General features: G+C 38.8%; 1 protein-coding gene across 5 annotated transcripts in view; it reads left to right on the top strand.

Moving 5' to 3' along the window:
- The window catches only part of Zfand6 (zinc finger AN1-type containing 6), a 54,340-nt gene extending 32,060 nt beyond the window's left edge, over window positions 1-22,280 (top strand). For 3 of the 5 annotated variants that reach the window (XM_005357695.3, XM_005357696.3, XM_005357694.2), the window contains 6 exons: window positions 7,602-7,769; window positions 8,119-8,227; window positions 9,351-9,451; window positions 15,630-15,674; window positions 19,027-19,134; window positions 21,355-22,280. In XM_005357695.3, the coding sequence (XP_005357752.1) occupies window positions 7,616-7,769; window positions 8,119-8,227; window positions 9,351-9,451; window positions 15,630-15,674; window positions 19,027-19,134; window positions 21,355-21,503 (666 nt within the window). In that variant the 5' untranslated portion in view covers window positions 7,602-7,615 and the 3' untranslated portion in view covers window positions 21,504-22,280. The remainder of the gene's footprint in view (window positions 1-7,601; window positions 7,770-8,118; window positions 8,228-9,350; window positions 9,452-15,629; window positions 15,675-19,026; window positions 19,135-21,354) is intronic. The other 2 variants (XM_013350193.1, XM_026784327.1) reach the window with 2 other exon arrangements.
- The last annotated feature ends 398 nt before the right edge of the window (window positions 22,281-22,678 follow it).

Raw genomic sequence — 22,678 nt, 5'->3', positions numbered from 1 at the left:
GAGAGAGAGAGAGAGAGAGAGAGAGAGAGAGAGAGAGAGAGAGAGAGAGGAGAGAGAGAGAGATCTTCACTCATGGAATTAAAGATCCTGATGTTTGGGTTGGAGAGGTGCCTCAGTGGTTAAGAGCACTGACTACTCTTCCAGAGGTCGTGAGTTCAATTCCCAGAAACCACATGATGGCTCACACCATCTGTAATGAGATCTGGCGCCCTCTTCTAGCGTGTGGGCATACATGGAGGCAGAATGTTGTATACACAATAAATAAACACACAAACAAATAAATAAATCTTTAAAAAAAAAGATCCTGATGTTCAGAACTCTGAGAAATTACTTTGTGTCAGATTGGCCATTAGTTGATCTTTGGTTCGTGTATTAAAAATTATAGTAGGCTTACCTTTATTCTTTGCTGTCTTCTGAGATTCCATTTTCTTTTATACAGTAATAGAGAACTAGCCATGTCTGGGTGCTAAGCTTTCTGGTGACTAATGAAAGGTAGCTGGCCAGTCCCAGGACTCAAAGGTAGAAGGAAATGATCTCTCTGAACTTGAGGCCAGCCTCCTCTATGTAGTGAGTTCCAGGCCAGCCAGAGGTACAAAGTGAAACTCTCTCAAAAAAATAAAAAAATTAAAAAAAAAATCAGAAAAAGAGTGGAGGGTCATTAAGGAGTTTGTACTATAGCAATGATTAACAGTTTAATTGCTTGCTACATTATGTGTGTGCACACTACTCAACTCCTTTGGAAATTACTAGTAAGGTCCTAAACTCTGGTCAGGGGCTGGGGAGATGACTCAGTGGTTCCAAAACCTCAGATTTGGTTCCTAGCACCCATAGTCATCTGTAATCCCAGTTCCAGGGAATCCGATGTCTTATTTTGGCCTTTGCCAGCCCCAGGCATACATGAAGTACACGTACTTATATTTAGGCACACGTGTGTGTGTGTATTTTTTATTACTGCTAGGAGATGAAGGGCCCAAAGAGTATATAGCCTCTGAGAAGTTGACCATGCTTCAGTGGATGGCCACACATCCAAGAATATTGGCCAGCACAAATTGGCCTTAATAGGGTTGGGGGAGTGACACAAAGTTAAGTGGGGTGGACTTAAGAAGAGTTGGGGGAAGGAGGGTGAACATGGTCAAAACACTCTGTACAAAATTCTCAAAGAATTAATAAAAACTATATTTTAAATCTGAAAAATAACAAGAAGACTGGACCAAGTGGGCAGGCACAGAGGGCATTCTAGAGTTCAGGCCTGCCTAGCTGAGCTTCAGTGTTGAGAACATGAGCTCACTTTGTATGAGGTCTTCCTATTTTTCTTGGAAGTCTGAAACTTCTATGTAACATTCCCCAAGTTCTGAAGACTAACAACTAGGTAATTTTAATATGTGCTGGCCAACCAAACATGGTTGAATAAGAGTTGGTATTTTACAGCTCTCTGAGTGACTCTGTAAATTTTCTATCTAGTTTCCTTTAGGTCAAGGCAGGAAAACAATGGGGTAGGTGTATGCATCTTTTAACTGCTCTGTTCTAAATCACATTTCCGTATTACTTTCAACAATAATGAGATGTGGTTAGTCAGCAAATACTATGTAGGGTTCATGTGGGCACAAAAGGGATTTGAAGGCTCTTTGTACAGACAGAAAGTGAGTTATTAGATTGCCCTATGGTAAGATTGAAGCGTCATAAAGAGTGCCATATGCAGCTTTCTGAAGAATTCAAGAAAGACTGACTTCTTGAAATAGATAGGACTGTTGGGGCATAGCAGACAGCATCTACAGGGAAGGAGCAGCAAGAGCTCTCAGTGAGCAGTCTACATATAGCAAGGGACTGGTAGAGTTGGAGAAGATGGAGCTTTAGCTGTGTGGTGGGCTATGTGCATGATTTAATCTCTTGCATAGGCACTGTGTGTATTCTAGAGCATCAACACTAGGGTAGATTACTGACTTATTCAGGCTCTTCCAAACACGAAAATGGCAAAGTTAGGAACTGCATTGTTGCTGACTGACTCCAAGGCTGTTCTCATTTGACACGGTATACTTTGCATGGAAAGTAGACTGAGCTAGGTACATTATGTGGAACATGAATGCTTGGTTGAGTATTCTTCAAGGACAGTCACTATATAGTAACTCAGACTAAGTGTTCAAAGAACACTAAAGTCAATGGACTGAAAGTAGGGTAGTAAAACATAAATATTAAAAATAGTGCCACTATTGTGCCCATGAGATGCCTAAAAAGAAGAGAATCACCATTCGGATGGAAAGTAAAGTAACATGAGAGATTCCCAGGTGAAATCACTAGAACTGGTTGGTGATTTGACTATAAGAAATGAAATAAAGGCATGCCCTTATAATTACATCTTTGTCTTCATTCATCGCTGATTTTTATAGGCATTTTAATAGTAATGAATTTTTTTGGCATTCTCAGATGATATAATTTTGAATTTTTATACAGATAAGGACTTTGTTAGGGAAAATACATAAAGAAAAAATTAACTTTTTAAGTATAGTTGTTTACAGCTAGTTAAAATTGCATATTATCTTAAGCCTGAACCATTGCTTAAATTTAAGCTAGTCTTTAAATGCAGATAATTAAAAATTCATGAATATTTCAAAATTAGATTTATTTTTAGATACTATAGATTGCCATTCTTTTTTTTTTTTTTTTTTTACATAAAAAGACTGATCTGTCTGTTTACCAGATATGTGACTTTGGACTAGTTACTGAGTTTTTGAGTATTATTTTCCTCATTTTTAAACTGGGGGTTAAATGCAGATAATTAAAAATTCATGAATATTTCAAAATTAGATTTATTTTTAGATACTATAGATTGCCATTCTTTTTTTTTTTTTTTTTTACATAAAAAGACTGATCTGTCTGTTTACCAGATATGTGACTTTGGACTAGTTACTGAGTTTTTGAGTATTATTTTCCTCATTTTTAAACTGGGGGTCTCATAGCACCGTCTTGGAGAGTTGTTTAAAGATAAATGGCGTAAGGATAAAACAATAGTCCTACAGTAAATTCCAAATGACTGAAGCATTAGAGAGCAGAAGGAGTGATGGGCTGTGTTTGACTCTGAAGAACTGCTTCAACACTTTGATGGGCTGTTTTAGCTCGAGCTTATGCCTGGCATTTTCACCTCCTGGATTTTCAGCTGTGGAGTCCCACAGTGCAACAGAAAGAATCTATCTGCCCTCTTCTTTCCCCCTACCTGTTTTGCTCCCTGCTCGTTTCAGTGCTAGATTGATGCCTTGCAAACTCACCAGAAAAAGCACAGTGTGGTGTGAGGACAGACTGTGGTTTTCCCATGGTACTCTTGCTGTGCCATTGCCTTCAAATAAATTGTTAACTTTTGTGACTTCTTTTTTTTTTTGATAATTTTGAATCTTTACAAAAGTTACTTTTTCAATGTTTTGAAAATGAATAAGATGGAAGGTTTTTATATACCTGTGTAATACCTTGTATCTTTTGAATTCTGAAAAATTATTGTCAGTTTGCTATTGTGCAGGGTATAGTTTGGCTTAGGAAATAGCTAGAATTAGATGGTACAGAATTTTAATGTTTGTCTTGAAGTTAAATGTTGTGGTAGGAAAGCTTGATGGTCATGCTTTTGTCTGTCTGTTTACCTGAGTGTTCATAGCAATGCATCCCATCCCTCTCTCTTTTTGTCTGTGTCTGTTTACCTGAGTGTTCGTAGAAGTACGTCCTTCTCTCTTTGGGGTTTTTGTGATTTTTCAGTCACACTGAAATGCTTATCTATTGTGGGGGAAGCTCCTTTCGTTTTATCTTTTTTTAACCTGTTGCTTAGAAATATGGCATAGTAACATTTGAACCTGATTGTTTCTAAGTTGTCTTTGCTCCCTTACCTATCCTCAGGCCTTGTTAGGTGTCCCACATAGTCTCCACTGATAAAAGTTTACATCCAGAGGTAATGCTGTGTGTCTGTTTGTACACAGAAGAGTAAGTCAGCTTTGTTCCTCTTCCCAAAAGAATCCATGTCAGCCCTCTTGAAGTGCTGTGGCCTGTGTTGAGAAATGTGCATGCTGCAGCAGTGGATTCTCAGTGTTAGGTCCAGAATCTTAGGCTTTCTCAAACTGATGAGTACCATGAAAAGCTTTTCTAATGAATATTATGTGTTGTGCTATTTTTCATATGACAAGTAAAACTGAGGAGAAAATTTAATACTAATTCATTTAAAATATTTTAATGGAAAATTGCATCTACTCCTTTATACACTTTTTTTTTTTTAGTAATAGGAGGCTTAATAAAACAAGATTCTCATAATTGACTGAGGATTTAACATAATACAGGTCTGTAAAGAAAATCTGGGCTCTGTGGTTGAGAAAAGACTGTCTTAAACCTTTCTAGATGATAAAAGGTGATGTCCTTTAATAGTATCCCCAAGTTTCTTCAGGGATGGTTGCGGCTAAGACCCTGATATATAAAACTTCTTTGTCTTCTGTTGGCCTGTCTTTCAGTTTGAATGGATCTTTTGTACTGTCATACATTGGGTACTTGATTCACTGATTTACAGAGCTTTTTAAAGATCGGTTCAGTATCATTTAATCATTTTATTAATAGTGCCAATAATTTTACTAAAATACTCAAAATATTAGAGATTTGTTAAGCCCTTTTCTGTCTGAACGCATGAATGTTGTCCTTGGCAGAGACTACTTTTGTTTGGTTGTTTTGGTGTAGCAGGTGCATTTATTTTATTTTTAGAAAATGTCTGCCATATAATCATATCTGAATAACCAGTTCACCAGTCGTTCTTTAAAATAAAATTGTTCATTAAAAGGATAATTCAGTCGCTTCACAATTGAAATAGTTGCACAACCATTTTTTCTTTTATATTTCTCCAGAATGTAGAAATGCTTCATAGGTGACCTCCTCAGTTGATCACACAAAATATTAAAATTATGTAGTGGCACATGCCTGTGGCCTCAGAAAACTCAGTCTCAAAGAAAATAAGATATGAGTGCCTAGGCAAAATTTAATGAATAAATTGCTTTTTGCTCTGGGTGTAGCTTGATGATGTCTGCTAGTATGGTTTATTCCACCACCTGTTTGGCTCATTGAAAGGCTTTGGATGTTTAATACATCGCTACTTTTGCACTGTTAAGGATCATTGGCAGGATGTTTGTTTTAGGGCAGATAACTGGTTAATGCTGATCTTCAGGTGATAGATACTGACCTCCATAGGGTCTCACGCACCATACTTTTAAAACTGCCAGCTTAAAACCTGGACTCGGTATAGCCAGGCTACCTGGATGAATCCCAGCTCCGTTATAATGATGAGTAGTCATCCTGATAAGAAAACTAGACAAACATGAAAAAAGAGTACAGGGCTAGGGAGATGGTTCAGTGGATAAAGTGTTTGATACACAAGCCTAAGGGTCTGAGTTCAAATCCCCCATAGTCACATAAAAAGCCAAGCACTGCAGCATACTTTTGTAATTCCAGTGCTGTGAAAGTGCAGACCAAAGGATCCCTAGCACCGGCCAGACAGACAGCCTAGCTGTATTGGTGAACTCCAGATTCAGTGAGACATATGTTTTTAAACACAAGGTAGAAAGTGACCAAGGAAGTCTTCCAGTTTTAGTTTTAACCTCTGGCCTCAGCACACCTGCACACACACAGTAACAAACACAAATGAAAACGCAATAGATTAGCATCCCTCTGGAACATCTTGCCATTCGAATTGTCTTTTAGTTGACATGTGAATCTACGGGAGAGAGATGACTGATGCAGTTTGTGCTTCACACATGCATTCTGGCAAGGATGAGATCCCGAAAGAATTTGTCTAGCTAAAGGTCTAAATACTATCAACAGCCTGAGACATAGTCCTGTTGTTTGTGATTTCCTGTTTTTAGGCATGGCCACTCTAGGTATAGGTAGCCCAGGCTGGCCTGAAACTCCATGTAGTTCAGATTGGTGACTAGGGATTGTCTTGATTCAACTGTAATTACAGGTATGCATTACCACACAGAACTAGAACATTTTTTTCTTTATTCATTTGTTTATTTTGAGACAGGGTCTCACTGTGTAACACTGGCTGGCCTAGAACTTGCTTTTTAGACCAGGCTGGACTGGATCACATAGAAATGTGCCTGCTTCTGTCTCTAAGTGCTGGACTAAAGGAGTACTCCAGCATGCGGGCTAGGACAATACTTTTAATGGTAGATGCTAGGACTGCAGCTTCCTTTTATAGTCCAGATAAAGGGTTCTTGGTTCTTAAATTTGGTACATCTTCTCTGTCAACAATCTACAAAATACTGAGATAGAGCAAACTCTGGTTCCTGTGAACAGTGAATGCTTTCCTTAGGTGTTTACCAAATTAAGGCAGTTTCAGTGACAAAGTGTTTTCTGTTTTGTGTGTCTTATTATTCTTGGTATGTAATGCACAAGGATGTGCCTGTAGTAAGGGGTTCTTTTTAATAGCCTGTTACAGTGTTTGCTCCAAAGGGTTGATTGTGCCAGATAGCCAGGTGCTTCCTGGGAAAGGTAGCATGTGAAGTCCTCCTGTCTTTCTGGGTTGACGGTCAACTCCATGTGCTTCCCAACGGTTCTGAGTTTCAGCTGCTGGAATTAATGTTTCTGTCCTATTAGATTTTAATTTGACTCTTGAAAATTACCAATACTTTAAAAAGTAAAAAAGTTTTCCCTAATTAGGCAAGTGGTATCTTCATTTGAAAAAAAAAAAGTCTAATACAAAAAGGAACATATCAGAAAAAAATTAGCATTGCTATTCTTGAATATGTTTTCTATTGCTCTTTTATAGTTCATAGCTGCTCCTTTAGCAGCGGTCAGCAGCAAATTATATATAAAGTTCGCTGTACATTTTCATTAGCAACATTTTTTTCTCTGAGAAAGTCATTTATAATGTTACTGGTTCTGGAATTTTTCATCATTAATATTTTTTGTCATTAGTCCTTTATTCTAATGTTAGGCATTTGAGGTGTTGTCAGTTTATGAACATCATGATAGCCCGCGAAGCATATCTGCATTTGTTGTTCTGTTTTGAATTATACGTTAGATGACCCTTAAGGAAAAACAGTGACTGATTCAGAGAGCAATTTAGCAGGGCTCTTGAGGTGAATTGCTAAATTGCCTTTCAAAATGATTGAATTCATTTCTCATTTCACCAGCACTCTGCCCAGTTCTATATACTGTTACCAGAATGAATATTACATTCAGCTGTAATTTTTAAACAGAATGAGTCACAAGTTAATGTGGACTTGGAACAAAATTTAAATATAGCTAGAAATTAAATAGTATAACTTACAGCAAAACTCAGTGATTGCTGGTTATTGTAGGAGTCCAAAATGAAGTTAATCTTTGACTGGTGCAGTCTCTTCGGAAAGAGGCCCCTTGCTCTAGAGAAGTTTTATTGTTTCTGAGCCAGCACAGACTTACTTATATAGGGTAGCTTGAAGTAGAAGTTACCAAGTATCCTTTGCTCTTTACTTTTGTCGTTTTTAGGAACAACCATAGAATACTTAGGGAAAGGGCACATATGTGGTTTTCCTTTCATTATAAAAAGATATTTGGATGATATAAGACTGAAGTCGTGTATTGAGTTCTTATTCTTTGCAAATTTTCAGGTGCACAGAAGAACATGGCTCAAGAAACTAATCACAGCCAAACACCTATGCTTTGCTCCACTGGCTGCGGATTTTATGGCAACCCTCGTACAAATGGCATGTGTTCAGTATGCTATAAAGAACATCTTCAAAGACAGAACAGTAGCAGTGGTAGAATAAGCCCTCCTGGTAAGTGATCCAGCTAAAGCCCAGCAGTGTTGATGACAAGCACATGGGATATGTGCAATACCCCCTTTCACGTTCTTCATGTGTGCAGTGCTACACTCCTGTCACTGAATCACATTTAAAAAGAGGTGGGGGCTACAGGTATTGCTCAGTGGTAGAGCACAAGGCCCTAAGTTTAACCACTAGTACACTCCTCCCAAGTTTTCTCCCCATCAGCAAATTATTACAAAGTTGTAAATTAAAGAAGGAAAATGTGTATACTATGTTTTGTGGGCAGTTGATCTTGCATGTTGCTTTTGGATCAGGTCTTGGGCTGTTCGAATTACTAATGTGCAGTGTGGTTGTGTTGCAGCAGCTTCTGTCAGCAGTCTGTCTGAATCGTTACCAGTACAGTGCACAGACGGCAGTGTCCCAGACGCTCAGTCAGCACTAGAGTCTACATCTTCATCTCTGCAACCAGGGTAAGGTTATACTGTCTGAAAGGTAACTCGAAGACTGATGAAAACTAGAGTATTGGTCTTTTGTTCCTGATCACTTCGTTAAGGAGCACTTTAAAGCCACTGCAGGGTCTATTGATCTAAAACTGTATCTCACTAGTTAGAAGATGCTTTTTGCTGTTTTTATGTCAAGGGAGAGATCTTCCAAGTCTTTAATCCCCCTTTGAAACATCTTTCTCTTTATTCTTCAACTGCATCCTGACCTGGTGCTGCAGTCCCTTTAATCTAGCCCAGTGTCGGGGTTAGTTCTTCACATTGCAGTCCATGGTCTGCACGTATTAGTGCCTTGAATCAGAAGAACCTTGTCTCTGTTCCTTTTTGTTTTTATCATGAGGTAATACTCAGTGTTTTATACACACACACACACACACACACACACACACACACACTTTGTTTTTAGCTCTGAAGTCAGAGATAGAGGAATGCATACAGAAGTACGTGTTTTAGCCTCTGAACATCCTGGTGCATGCCTGTAATCTCAGGCTTAAGAAATGGAGGCAAAAGGATCAAGGCCAGGCTCAACTACACTGCCAATTTGAGGCCCTTCTAGACGAGAAAGAAGGGGGAGGACCGGAAAGACTTGTCTGTTCTCTTACAAATCAGGCTGTTACTTTTTCACTGTGGTTCCTTTTTAAAAATCCAAAGTAGACACTCACCACTTTGTTTAACTCAGTTTTAGAATTTCTGAAGCAAGACTGCATCTTTCTAGTTTTCATTTAGTGTTCCTGTGAGATATATACACACACACGCTGTTGCTTTGGTTTCCAAAGCATGAACTTTAGACCCAAATTAGCCTGTGGTTCCAAGCCCCCATGATTATGTTAGGTTACAAGTGTCTCTGTGTTCTATAGTAAGTGGCACTTACTACATCCCTTCAGTTATTATGGATGTTTGGAAGGTGACTTTTTCAAATTGAACTATTGCTGGGAACAGTGAAACTCAACTGAAGGAAGCAGGAGGTTCTCTTGAGCCCAGGGGTTTTAAACCATCCTGGGAAACAGAATAAGTCCCTATTTCAGAATCAAAGAAGAAAAATAATTTTTAAAATTTTATGTTAAAAAAATAAAAATATCTCTTGCTTTTCTAGCCCTGTATCAAATCAGTCACTTTTATCAGAATCTGTAGCACCTTCCCAAGTGGACAGTACATCTGTGGACAAAGCAGTATCCGAGACAGAAGACCTGCAAGGTTTGCATATGATAGAGCATATGTTTGTTGTTTATTAACACCTGAGTTCTCGAGGCCAGAGGTTAGCATAGACATGGGTATTAGAAAAGTACCTGCTTATGAGTACATGCTTTGATAGTTTTGAGAAGAATATTTCATAGTCTCAGATATTTAATTGACTAGAATGTTGGGATCCACTTCCCATTTAAATAATGAGATCAGCATAAAGAGAAGACTCATCTGTTTGAAAATAGAATTAGAATGACCAGTAAAGGCATTAAACTATTATGTTCTGTTGTTTTCTCCAGTTAAGTATATAAAAAAAAAAAAAAAAAAGCCTTTGTTCTCCAAGCACTGGGATTACTGGCTTGCGGGAAGCTGGCTGTCTCTGGTTTTGACTGCTTATCTGAGGCCTTTCTTCTGGGTGGCCAGGCACTCCTCTCCCCATGTGACCTGCAGTGCAGCAGACATGTCCAGCTGCTTGCAATCCTAGTGTGGCACCCCATGCCCTGTCCCCCTGGCTCCATTAAGGGAGTGTACTGTGCAAAGACAAGTTCAGGGATGTGTGACACCATGGCAGGGTTTAAGGAGAGAGCACACTGACCTCTGTTTGCATCCTGTATGGCATGGGTAGCCTGGTGACATGCTATTCATTTGAAGTTTGTTGAATTTTATATTAAAAAATATAGATAGTTATCCTTGATTTATTTCTTGCCCAGTCATTTCTTAAGCAGATTTACCTATTTGCAGATTTTGCTACAGGAAGTGAATTTTGCTGTGTGACCAACATGAATATTTTAACCTACCCCCACATAGCATTATAAATTCATAAAGTATAATGTACAATTTTTTTGTAAATAGAAAAGTTTAAGGAAAAGTAGGGATGTGTGGGTTATTTTAAATGCATAAAATAAAAAATGTTAAGTTACCCACTAGTAACATAAACTAAAATAGGTGGTATCAAAGCTTAGCTTTATAAGAGTGACAGTGATGTGATTACCTAGGCAGGGAAGCTGAGGAAGATACTGGTTACAGAAAGGGTTTTAAATATTTATTTTTATTTTTAATTGTGTGTGTGATCATGTGCATGTGAGGGCAGATGCTAGAAGCATCTGATGGAGCTGAGGTTGCAGGTAATTGTGAGCTGCTCATTGTGGACCCTGAAATTGAACTTGGGTTCCCTGCAAGAGCAGTATGTGCTCTTAAACATTGAGCCATCTCTCTAGTCTGCTACAGAAATGTTAATGAGTGATGAGGAAGTGATAAATTTAGAATTTGAGAGAGCTTATTTGGAAGATGTAGGTAGGTAGAAGAAAGGTGATGGGGATTGAACCTGAAGTTTGGGTGATCTGGTGTAGGCGGCTGAAGTGAGAGTTTGAAAGCAAAACAGGAAGGTGAGCCAGCAGTGGAGCAGAAAACAAGGGCACTTATCTGGGCCCTGATAAGTTTCAGGCCATAGACACCACCAAAGGGGAGTTCCAAGGAGCAAATGGTTTTGAGAGGGAGGCTAGCAGAGAAGGAAGAGAAAGGCTGCTGCTTACCCAGGAGTTAGAACAGAATACCTTTTAGATTGTTGTCTGTGAAAAGAATTCAGAAAGATTAAAGATGCAGCTGGCTGTGATGGTGCGTGCCTTTAGTCCCAGAAGGGGCAGGCATATTTCTGAGTTCAAGTCCAGCCCGGTCTACATGGACAACAGGACAACAGCCAGAGCTACATAGTAAGACCCTGTCCTGATAAAATGAACCAGAACCAACAAATAAGATTAGAGATGCAGTAAGAACTGAACAGTTTGACAAAAGATAAAGATTATTGGTAGGTGAATTAATAGTGCAGTAATAATTATTGTAGGTGCTTCATCTCATTCTTATATATGGAGAACATATTAGTTCCCTCCAGCCCACCTTGAGTGTATTAACTGAGAAAGTGATTGAGGTGTCGTATTAGGAGAGATTGTGGAACGATTTTGAAAGTTAGAGTTTCTTTTTTACAAGTATGTTTTGAATGACATTTAGGGGTCAGTATTAAGTTCCCTAAAGACTTAGCATTCATAACTTCAGCACACAGACTCTTTGACAAGTCAGATTTGTTTCACTTTTACCTAAGTTTAGGAAGGGATTAGTCTTCAACTCCTAAAGTCTCTTAACAGCCGTGTGTGTGTGTGTGTGTGTGTGTGTGTGTGTGTGTGTGTGTGTGTGTGTGTTTTCATGTGGAGGCTAGAGCATAGGGTGTCTGTCCTATGTTGCCATCTGCTTTTCTTATTTTCAGACATCCTCTTACTGGCCAGAATTGACTACGTTGTGTAAAGAGACTGGAGTGATTACAGACACATATCACTGGGCCCACCTGTTGTTTTATAAGCATAGGTTCTGTGGGGCTAAACGCAGGTCCTCATGCTTGCAGAACAAAGCACTTTACAGACCTTATCCAGAACAATTGTCTTTAAATTTTTTTTATTTTTAAATTTAAAATGTATTTTTCTTTTTGTCAACAAATGTAATATGCTTCTTTGTATATATATCTACTTATATGTACACACACTTTGTACATAATTTCCTTGCTGACCAAATCAGAGAAATGATGTCTTCATCTATTGAATGAATAAAAACAAAAAGGCTCCTGCAGCACACATGGGAGCTGTGGTGCATATGGACTGGGATTCACTGTATGCATCTGTCTGGTGTGCCCAGCCTCCTTTGTTCCCCTAGTAGGTCAGATCGATTGGTTAGGCAAGCTGACTGGTATCCGTGTGTATTCCAATGTCACTGGGTCTTTCAGAATAGCATTTCCTCTGCAAGTATCCTCTTATAATTAGAATATGGTACCACCAAGTAGGTGATGCTTTTATTTTGGCATGATGGCTCTAAAGAACTTTTCTCATGTTAAATGAAAAGCTAGCCTATTGCTTTATATTGGTTATTTCATTCCCCTTTTTAATTAAAAAAGATAGCTGTATCTCAAACTCTTCTTAAAAATCTAAATCATACTTATCAGTTCACAAAAACTAGTTTAAAGACAAAATACATACACATCAGTTATTCTATGCCACTATACTAGATTGACTGCCCTGTTGAAGATAGAGCTGAACTTTGGTTACCCTCCCAGCCCTCTAGGTCTTGGGTGGTGCAGACTGAAAAGAAGATGGGGTTTAGATGTAAAACTTCTGGTTTCATATCTTCATGTGCCACTGACAACATTCTGCACTGTATTTTCATTATCTTTTAATCAAGTCCACCTTACAGGAAATTTAAAATAATTCAGACTGCAGAGGCAAAATGAGCTGTACAAGCAGTGAAGGATATTCTTGTTTTGTATATTACCCAAATGATTTGAGAGTTAGAGACTTAGAATAAAAGATGACTGTAAAGCTTTCCAGTGTAGAATGAATCAGCTTTTTGGAGGGCTGGGCTGTCAAGGACAAAGCAGAGAGAATTTGGATTCTTAGGAGAGTTGTTAAATCAAGTAGTTCATAGTAGAGGAATTCTTGGGCTAACTTGGGACTATTATTTAGGAAAGCTTACATAGTGTAGAAATCAGGGATCTCGTGTCGGAAGGTGGTGGCCTTTAATCCCAGCTCTTAGGAGGCAGAGACAGGCAGATCTCTGAGTTCGAGACCAGCCTGGTCTACAGAGCAAGTTCCAGGACAGGCCCCAAAGGTACAGAGAAACCCTGTCTCGAAACGCCAAAAAAGAAAAAAGAAATGAATCAGGAATTTTATCAGATTTTGAAGAATGGGTAAAAACAGCCAAGGCAGTTTTGAAAAAAAAATACAAGACTTAATAGTTCCCAGTTTCAGACTTTATTAGAAGGTAATAGTAATCCAAACTGAAGTGCCGTCATAAGGATACTCACATAGATCATTGGGATAGTATTGATAGTCCAGAAACGTAGTATTTGGAGCGGCTGAGCTGCTTCCCGCCACCTGGCTAGCTTTACCCGAAATAATTACACGGAAACTGTATTCTTTTAAACACTGCCTGGCCCATTAGTTCCAGCCTCTTATTGGCTAGCTCTTACATATTGATCTAACCCATTTCTAATAATCTGTGTAACACCACAAGGTGGCTTACCAGGAAAGATCTTAACCTGCGGCTGTCTGGAGTGGGAGAATCATGGCAACTGCTTGACTCGGCTTCTTTCTCCCAGCATTCTGTTCTGTTTACTCCGCCTACCTAATTTTCTGTCCTATTAAAGGGCTAAGGCAGTTTCTTTATTTAACCAATGAAATCAACACAAAACAGAAGACTCCCACATCACAGAAATAATACCCAGAAGCTTAAGGGCAGTTGAACTTAAAGGTCTAAGGTTATCCAGTCAGAAAATGAAAGTCTAATCAAAAGAATGAATTGGATCCCTATTTCATAAAAGATGTAAAAATTCACCCACAACATAGCCAAAGCCTACACAATTATAAGAGCTGAAACTGTAATAACTTTTAAAGCAAGTGTAAATTTTGTGCCTTTGGATAAGACACCTAAAGCAATAGCAACCAAAGATTGATGACTTTTGTTTTCATGAAGAGAATAGAAAAGCAGCACAGAAAATGTTTTACACCATCTATCTCATAATGCATAAAGAAAAATTTCCTGTTGAAGCATATAGTTCAGAGGTAGGGCACTTGGGCAGCATGCATGGGATTCTAGTTTAAATCTGTAGTAGCTATAAAAATAAGGAAAGAAAGAGGGAAATATGACAATTCAGTGAAAATAGGTAGAACCGTGCTAGGTGGCCAAGAGCATTTGCTAATCTTGCAAAGAACCCAGGGCCCATATGTAGGGTCTTGCAACCAGTTCTAGCTCCAAGGGCATAAATATGCATGTGGTGCCCATACATATGTTCAGTCAGAACACTCTCACATAAAATATGCCTAATAAAAAATTAAATGCAGTGTGGGAAGTTCTCAAAGGATTAATAAGATGTTTTTAAAAGAAAGAAAAATGGGCAAAGGGTCTGAGTAGTTTCTTTCCCAGAGAAGATGTACAAACTGACAGTCAGCAAGTGAGGATGCTCTGCATCAGTCGTCACCAGGGAACTGGAAAAGCATCCCGTGATGAATTGTCATGTGATGCCTCTGCAGGGTGCTGCAAACATTAGTAATAACAAGTGTTGGTTTGCTCTGTAAACTGAAACACTTGCTCATTGTGGAAATTCAGAATCGTATAGATGCTTGGGAAAGCAATCTGGTGTTTTCAAAAAGTTAAGGATAATTATCAGGTGACTTAATATCCTCAGTCTTAATTCTGAAGAGAATAAAAGCATGTCCTTCCTTGGTGCTGGAACTCACTAGAGTTGTTCTTGCCTTCCACCACGTGTAGCTTCTGGGGATTGGACTCAGGGTGTCAGGTGTGGCAGCAAACAGCCTTACCTGCTGAGCCATCTTGTCAGGCAGGCCTGTTTCTACTGAATATGAGTCCTAGAAAATAATAAAAATTGGCCTTGTTTCTTTTGGATGCTAGTACCAGAGCTAGTCTGATTTTTCTCTTGGAAGCTAACTTTTTTTCTCGTTTTACATAGAATTTTAAAACTGGGAAGAGTCTAAATTTTATTTAATTTAAATCTCCATATAAGAAAATGGGGGCTGGAGAGATGGCTCAGAGGTTAAGAGCACTGACTGCTCTTCCAGAGGTCCTGAGTTCAGTTCCCAGCAACCACATGGTGGCCCACAGCCATCGATAATGAGATCTGGTGCCTTCTTCTGGCAAGCATACATGGAAGGAATGTTGTATACATAATAAATAAATAAATTTAAAAAAAAAAAAAGAAAATGAGGTCTCTTTTGAAAAGAAAAATTTCCTAGTTGGTGGTTTAACCACCATGAGTATCTAAAGAGCATTTGTTCTGTGTTAGCACTGGGTTCAGAGCAGAAGTAAACAGAACAATTAAGTTCCTTAGTTTTGGTCCTTCACTGGGCTGGAAGTCTGTGGTAGAGTGCTTGTTTCACGTGCTTGGGCCCTGCAAAGGCTGCACACCAAAAATGCCTTGTCTAGTTCTTGGGAATTATCAAGACTCTGAGGAAAAAATTGAGAGAGAGGGATATTGAATCCCCCACCAAGAGAAAGTGAGATAGAGTTTGGGGTTACCTATCATGTCATCTTAAGTTTAGTTTGGTTTTTCACTGTGTTTATGAATATGCCCCAATAGGTAGTGTTTAAATCATGTTGTGTACTTACTGTTACATTTGTATTCTTTTTCTGTTTGCAGGACCCAGAGCAGAGGGCCTTGTTCCTCTTGAATGTGATCCTCCATGTGGGTAGTTAAACCACTCTTACCTGTCCAGTGCTTTCTGAAGTCTCTTAACAATAATGGCCAGTAGACCATGTCTAGTCAGGGTTCCAGTTAGCAGTTCAGCTGGCCAGCATATTCTTAATGATTTTGCTGCCTTTATGCTGTCCCATCGACCTCACCACATACCTGTATGATCAGTGGGTATGACAGAGAGTCACCAGTTTATAAATACTAACAGTATATGGTGTGTTTCTAGCTCTCATTTCCCTGTATGAAAACCTGTCTAGTTTTAAAGAAACTGTTCTTAACTTTGAAGTCGGTAAGACTGTGGTTCTTTGGCTTCTTTGCTACTAGATTGCTCTAGTTGGGATTGAATAGTTCTTTTATAAACAGAATTGGATAGGGCATTCTGTGGTCTTCATATCTTACATATATAACCCAAGGAAACAGTATTTTCTTAGAATCAGTCTTTCACAGAATACTCACATATCGCTTGTGAACTGAGGCTGTGCTGATAGTTTGGGGTGAGCAGATGTTCCCATCATCTCTCTGCTATATCTGATACTCAGCAAGCCAAATGCAAGCTCTGGTTTATGGGCCTTTTCAGACAGCTGACCAGTCTTTTTAACTTCAAAGTTGCATCTGCCATCAGTATTTTGTGTTAGGTCTTTAGGGCTAATCGAGTTTCACTTTGAACTATGTAACACTCCTTGTGTTCAAAGGAAGGACGTGAAATTTTACGCTTCTCCATTTCCAGATACTGCTCAAAATTTATCAGTAGTTAAACCAATTCTGTTTAAAAAAGAAATCGGGGATAGTGTTGCTGACATTTAAGTATTAATTTGTTTGACTACTATATTTTTTGAGAACAGGTTAGCTGTAATGGCTTACAAATTTAAAAAAATAAATAGGCTCATTTCTGGTTACAGTTTAAATTATTTTTGAGTTCGTTTATACACCCAAGCCTTACCTAATTCTGTTTTAGAGAAAAGAAAAAAGACACCCTTGTCCATAATGATCTCACATTCTAAGGGCACTTTTTTAAAAATTGATTTTATTGAGCTATATATTTTTCTCTGCTCCCCTCCTCGTCTACCCTCTCCCATGGTCCCCATGCTCCCAATTTACTCAGGAGATCTTGTCTTTTTCTATTTCCCATGTAGATTAGACCTATGTAAGTCTCTCTTAGGGTCCTCATTGTTATCTAGGTTCTTAAGAATTGTGATTTGTAGGCTGGCTTTTCTTTGCTTTATGTTTAAAAACCACTTATGAGTGAGTACATGTGATAATTGTCTTTCTGGGTCTGGGTTACCTCACTCAAAATGATGTTTTCTAGCTCCATCCATTTGCAAGTTTCAAGCTGTCGTTATTTTTTTCTGCTGTGTAGTACTCTATTGTGTAAATGTACCACATTTTCATTGTCCGTTCTTCAGTTGAGGGGTATTTAGGTTGTTTCCAGGTTCTGGCTATGACAAACAATGTTATGAACATTGTTAAAGACATGTCTAAGGGCACTTTTTTTAGAAATAAAAAGCTTTGTGTATCTGTTTTTAAAAATACAATGTGGCCAGGTGCAGTGACTTATACCTGTAATCCCAGCACTTGTTTTGAGGCAGGAAGACTGAGTTTGAGGCCAGCCTGGGCTACAGACTAAGACCCTGTCTCAAAAGCCATAAGAAATAAGGCTGTATTTTAGTAGAAGTTACTCTGGCCTGGGTTTTAACTTTTCTGGTAGAGAAGTTGCCCTGCAGAATTTTTCATTACCATATTTCACTCATAATGTTTGGTGTTTTGTCTGAATCATGCTTTTTAAAATACTAGATAAATTAACATAAGTTATGATCCACTAAAACAAGTATGTGAGTGTCTGCTGCAAGTAGATGGTTATAAGGGGTGCTCTACTCTGGCTGTAGATACAGTGGGTAAGTGACTTAATGTAGGTCCACAAAGATTATTCCTTGAGTGGTACAGGAATCCTGATAGTCTCTGGTAACAGGGATGATGGGACAGGTTCCTGCCATCAAAGAATTCACGTAGGCCAGGTTAAATGGACAGTTCTAGGCACCTAGGAAGTACCTGCATAGGAGCACAGGATAGGGAGGGGTTCCTGCTCTGAGACTGTACAGGTGGCCCCATTAGTACAAACAGGAAAGACAAGATGGAGTTAGTTGCTAAAGATCAGGCACAACAAGGACCTCTAACGAGCACACAGAGGTGTGAGAGAGATGTGTCAAAGTCAGGCACTGCAGTGTGGCACAAGCACGTGTCAGCTTAAGGAGTGATGTAATATGGCCAGGGAGAGGGTGGCAGGAATGGTGAAGATCCCTGGACATTAGCCTGGGGAATAGTGGGGAACCATCAGAATGTTTTAAACTATTTACTTTTCACCTACAACACATGAAGCCTGGGTAATAGGGTGGAAAGCCACAAAGTGTTGATGAGGGAAAGCTATTGATTGGATCTTGACTCTGAAGAACACCCTTGGTTGGAATGGGAAAGCCTCTTGGGGTAGCTTGTAGAAGTGAGCCCAGACTCCTGGGAAAGTCCCTGATTGTGACAAAATGGGCAAGTTGGAGTTTGAACCATGATAGGCTACTTAACTGTTTCCTAGCTAGATGTCATGTGTACCAGGCAAGGTTCCAGCTGTCTCTGGGGCACCCAGGAGGGCCAGGGCGACAAGTGACAGGAAAGGACACATTAACAGAGTTTAGTAACACTGACTCTGAGTTGCAATGCATCTGCTCTTGATTTTAGTATGAAAATGCATTGTTTGTTGGTTTCAGTCTTAATTGTGTCATTTTAAAGTTTCCTTGTGTCTGATTATTTTTCCTAGCATCTTGTAGGGGTAAGGTTGAAAAAGAGTCTCATTCTCTCGCCTTTTACTCTGTAAATAGCAATCCTCTGGGTACTGGATTATAGGCATGTGCCACAACACTTGGCTTAAGTGGTTTTATGTGACATGTTCTGAGAACATTGAAATTTCTGCTTTCTGAGAAGTCCATGTAGACCAGACAGTGAACAGTGTTATGCTTTCATACGGCTATTTTCTTCTTCGGCTGTTTTCTAACTTAGACTTTCATAGGTAGTGTCTATCTCTGTCTCTCTGTCTTCTTGCCCACTTTAGATTAGAAAAGAAAATTTGTAAGCCACCATTTAGAATCACTGTGTATTATGTTATGTGTAATGAAAGGAGGGTCGTGTTTTATAATAACACAAATTTATGAATAGCTTTCCTGACCTATAAGTCTGTTCCTTAGCTGGTCTTTAAATTACAAATCCATGGGATAGTATGGGTTGAGGGTCAACCAGTGCCCAAACACCAATTCTTACTGAATAGTTAAATTTGCCACCCTCTTGTTTTTCTCAACTTCAGTATCAGATACAACGCAGCAGCCATCTGAAGAGCAAAGCAAGTCTCTTGAAAAACCAAAACAAAAAAAGAATCGCTGTTTCATGTGCAGGAAGAAAGTGGGACTTACTGGTAAGGGCCTCCTTGGACGGTTTAAAGTTACGATCATGTTTTGAAAACATAAGCTTGCTGTTACTGGCCAAATAAGATTTTTACTGCCTTTGTGATCATTGGTGTACATACATGGTCAGCTTCTGGGTTTCTTTTTTTTTCTTCAGCATTTAAAAAAATTATGTAGGTCAAGCAGTGGTGGCACATGCCTTTAACCCTAGCAAGAGACAGGAGGATCTCTCTGTGAGTTCGAGGCCAGCTTGGTCTACAGAGTGAGTTCCAGGACAGGCTCCAAAGCTACAGTGAAACCCTATCTCAAAGACCACCCCCCTCCAAAAAAAAAAAAAAAAATGTCAACTGGGTTTGAGAGTATTTGCTAATAAGTAAGGTCAGTGTAAGCAAATGATGGTGAAGGGCAGAAATGTCTCCTACCTTCAAGGAGAAGGTATTTGGGGGGGACTTTGGTAAGCTGTAAAGTGCTTTATGTGAAACGGTGCTGATCATGGACCATGCATGGTCAGTGAGCTAAAAGCAATCCAGCTTGGTGCAATGTAGAAGACCTTACTGGTGCATGCGTGCTGCTAAAGTCAGTTGTCAAAATTGTTAAAGGGAAACTATTCAAAAGAATTTAGAAAAGAATGTATGTTAAGTACAGTCAGACTACCCTGAGCATTCAGGGACAGGAGTTCTGTAATCAGGTAACAAGGGGGGTGGAAGCCTGTAAAGGAAAAAGTGCTGTCTCTTCTCTGACGAGGGAGCTGTGTGCTAAGAGCACGGCAAGCTTTGTACTTGGCTTCTGGAGAGTGATGCAGCTACAAATAGTTTTGCTGATTGTTTACTTAGGCATCATGACACATACTTGTATAAAAATTAGAAATATGGATAGAGAACAGTTAAGATTTTGAGTGAAAATTGTGCTTCAAAAGGGAGTATGGTAGCACATGCCTGTAATTCCAGCATTTGGGAAGTGGGGACAGAAGGATCACAGGCCATAAACTACATCAGATCTTGCCTCATAAAAATGGAAAAGAAAATAATATCTTAGGATCACTTCATACTTCAGAATATATTGTCACTAAGGAAGGAGATTAAAGTTAACCTAAACTGTCCCACTTCTCCCATATATATTTAATTTAAAACACACAAATTTAATATCAAATGCATATTTGATATATTCATAGAGTCTTGGGCTTCCTGACCACAGGTCTAGGACTTTAACTTTTTATCTAATTTGTCTATTGTTTGCTTTAATTTTTTATTACATAAAGATTCAGAATATGTATTTACAGTTAAAATGTGGTTTAAAAAGTGATTGTCAATTATTGGTTAAAATATTGATTTTTCCTGAGCTACGTTTCCCCAAATCCATAATAATCTAATTCTGATTTGGATGGAAAAGACTGCCACTTTGTTTGTGGCTGTATTTGGGTTTCAGCCCATAGAGCTTATCCCTAAAGTAGCTTTTTAGTTTTTTGTTTGTTTATTGTTGTTGTTGTTGTTGTTGTTGTTGTTGTTGTCGTTTGGTTTTTCCAGACAGGGTTTCTCTGTGTAGCCCTGGATGTTCTGACACTCGCTCTGTAGACCAGGCTAGCCTTAAACTCAGAGACCCACCTGCCTCTGCCTTCTGAGTGCTGGGATTAAAGGTGTGCGCCACCACCACTGCTTGGCTAGTTAAGTAGCTTTTGTTGGGTGTTTATTGTATATTGGACAGTCACTTGATCCATATAGTAATTCATGATTCCATAAAAAGTGCACATGTGAGTCTCAGGGAAGCTTAGTGATTTGCCTCTGATAATGAGGCCATTGATGCACAGAAACCTGACCCCCGAGTCCACCTTCTTGGTCTCCCCAAAGTTCACATCGCCTGAGAAGTTAGAGGAGGAGGAGTTACATTATCACCCAACAGCAGCTCCTCAGGACTCACTAGTCTGGCCTTAATAAGTGTCACAGTTGCGTTCTGACAGTAGCACTTGTTTTCATATTACACTTTTTCAGTGTAAAAAGAAAAATGACCCATTTTCAGTTTAGCAGTGAAACCGACTCAGAGAAGTACAAACATATTTGAGGATAGGAGAAAGAAAAAGAAAGAGGAGCTCTGCTAGGGAGCTGAGAGTGTGGCTCTGGAACGTTGCAGTGATTCCTCCTAGACTTGAAGACAGTGTTACTTAGCATTAGCTGTGGGACAGACTAGTCTTGCCCTCCCGTCTAACCCATGCTGTACACATGTTCCTCCACTTCCAGGGTTTGAATGCCGGTGTGGAAATGTTTACTGTGGTGTGCACCGCTACTCAGATGTGCACAATTGCTCTTACAATTACAAAGCTGATGCTGCTGAAAAAATCAGAAAAGAAAATCCAGTAGTTGTTGGTGAAAAGATCCAGAAGATTTGAGCTCCTGCTGGAATACAAAACCCTTTGACCATCTGCAAACTAAAAATTGACTTGAGGTTTTTTTCCTAGTCCTTGGGAATGTAGAGCACCGTATCTTGCATAGACCTTTGAATCATGCATGTCATCAGAAGAATAGATTTTTGTTTTTGTTTTGAAAATGACTCTGAACATTTATTTCCATTGCAGTTTCTGTGGCTGAAAAAGAAGTATTATCCTTTTAAGATCATTTTAATTTTAGTTGAGTGCAGAGGGCTTTTATAACAAATGTGGAGAAATTTTGGAGGGCTGTGATTTTTCCAGTATTAAACATGCATGTGTTGATCTTGCAGTTTATTTCTCATTGTGTATGTATATATAGCTTTTCTCTGCAGCACGATTCCCTTTTGATAATGCCCTTCTGGGCACAACTAGTTATCAGTAACTGAATGTATCTTAATCATTATGGCTGCTTCTGTTTGTTTTCTCATTAACAAAGGTTATACATTTGTTGTTAGCATATAGTTTCTTTGCACCACTATTTATGTCTGAATCATTTGTCACAGGAGAATATGTGCTGTTGAGATTCTAAATTTATGTTTTTTTTTCTTTTTAGTTTTTTTCTTTTTATTTTGCAAGGGAAAGAAAAGCTGAATGCATTTCACTGCTGACTGCAAATTTCTTTCAGATTACTGTTGATTGGTCTGTGTGTGCACAGTATAAAGAATGATCTGAAGTCATTGTGCTGTATTTATGTTTATTCACCAGTCTTTGATTAAATAAAAAGGAAAACAAGAAAAAGTACTGCTTCTTTTTCTTCTTTCTGGTAGTTAATTTTGTCTTTTTAAACCTTTTACAATTTTGCTTTCCTAATTTGTTAAGAGTACCACTGTTTGTCTTATATCTATTCATGCTAATTTGTTATCAAATTATATTATGAATTGAAGACCTTAGCATTTTTTTCAAAACCAAGTTGCTGAGATGTCATATATTCTGGCCCTCATCTGACTGTCCTGCACACCAAATTAACATCTAATGGGGGCTTTTGTACTCCATAGGATTAAAGACATTAAAACTGTGCATCAGTAGAATTTTAAAATAGAAATTGTAAGCCCTCCTAAGACCTATTTGTCCTCTGGTTTCCAAACTTTTCTGGAAGTTAACTTGTTTAAAAAACAGATGATGGTTTGTTTTATAAT

The sequence above is a fragment of the Microtus ochrogaster genome, chromosome 22 (assembly GCF_000317375.1).
Source record: "Microtus ochrogaster isolate Prairie Vole_2 chromosome 22, MicOch1.0, whole genome shotgun sequence".
Classification (NCBI taxonomy): domain Eukaryota; kingdom Metazoa; phylum Chordata; class Mammalia; order Rodentia; family Cricetidae; genus Microtus; species Microtus ochrogaster.
This window is presented reverse-complemented; position numbering and strand designations above follow the sequence as displayed.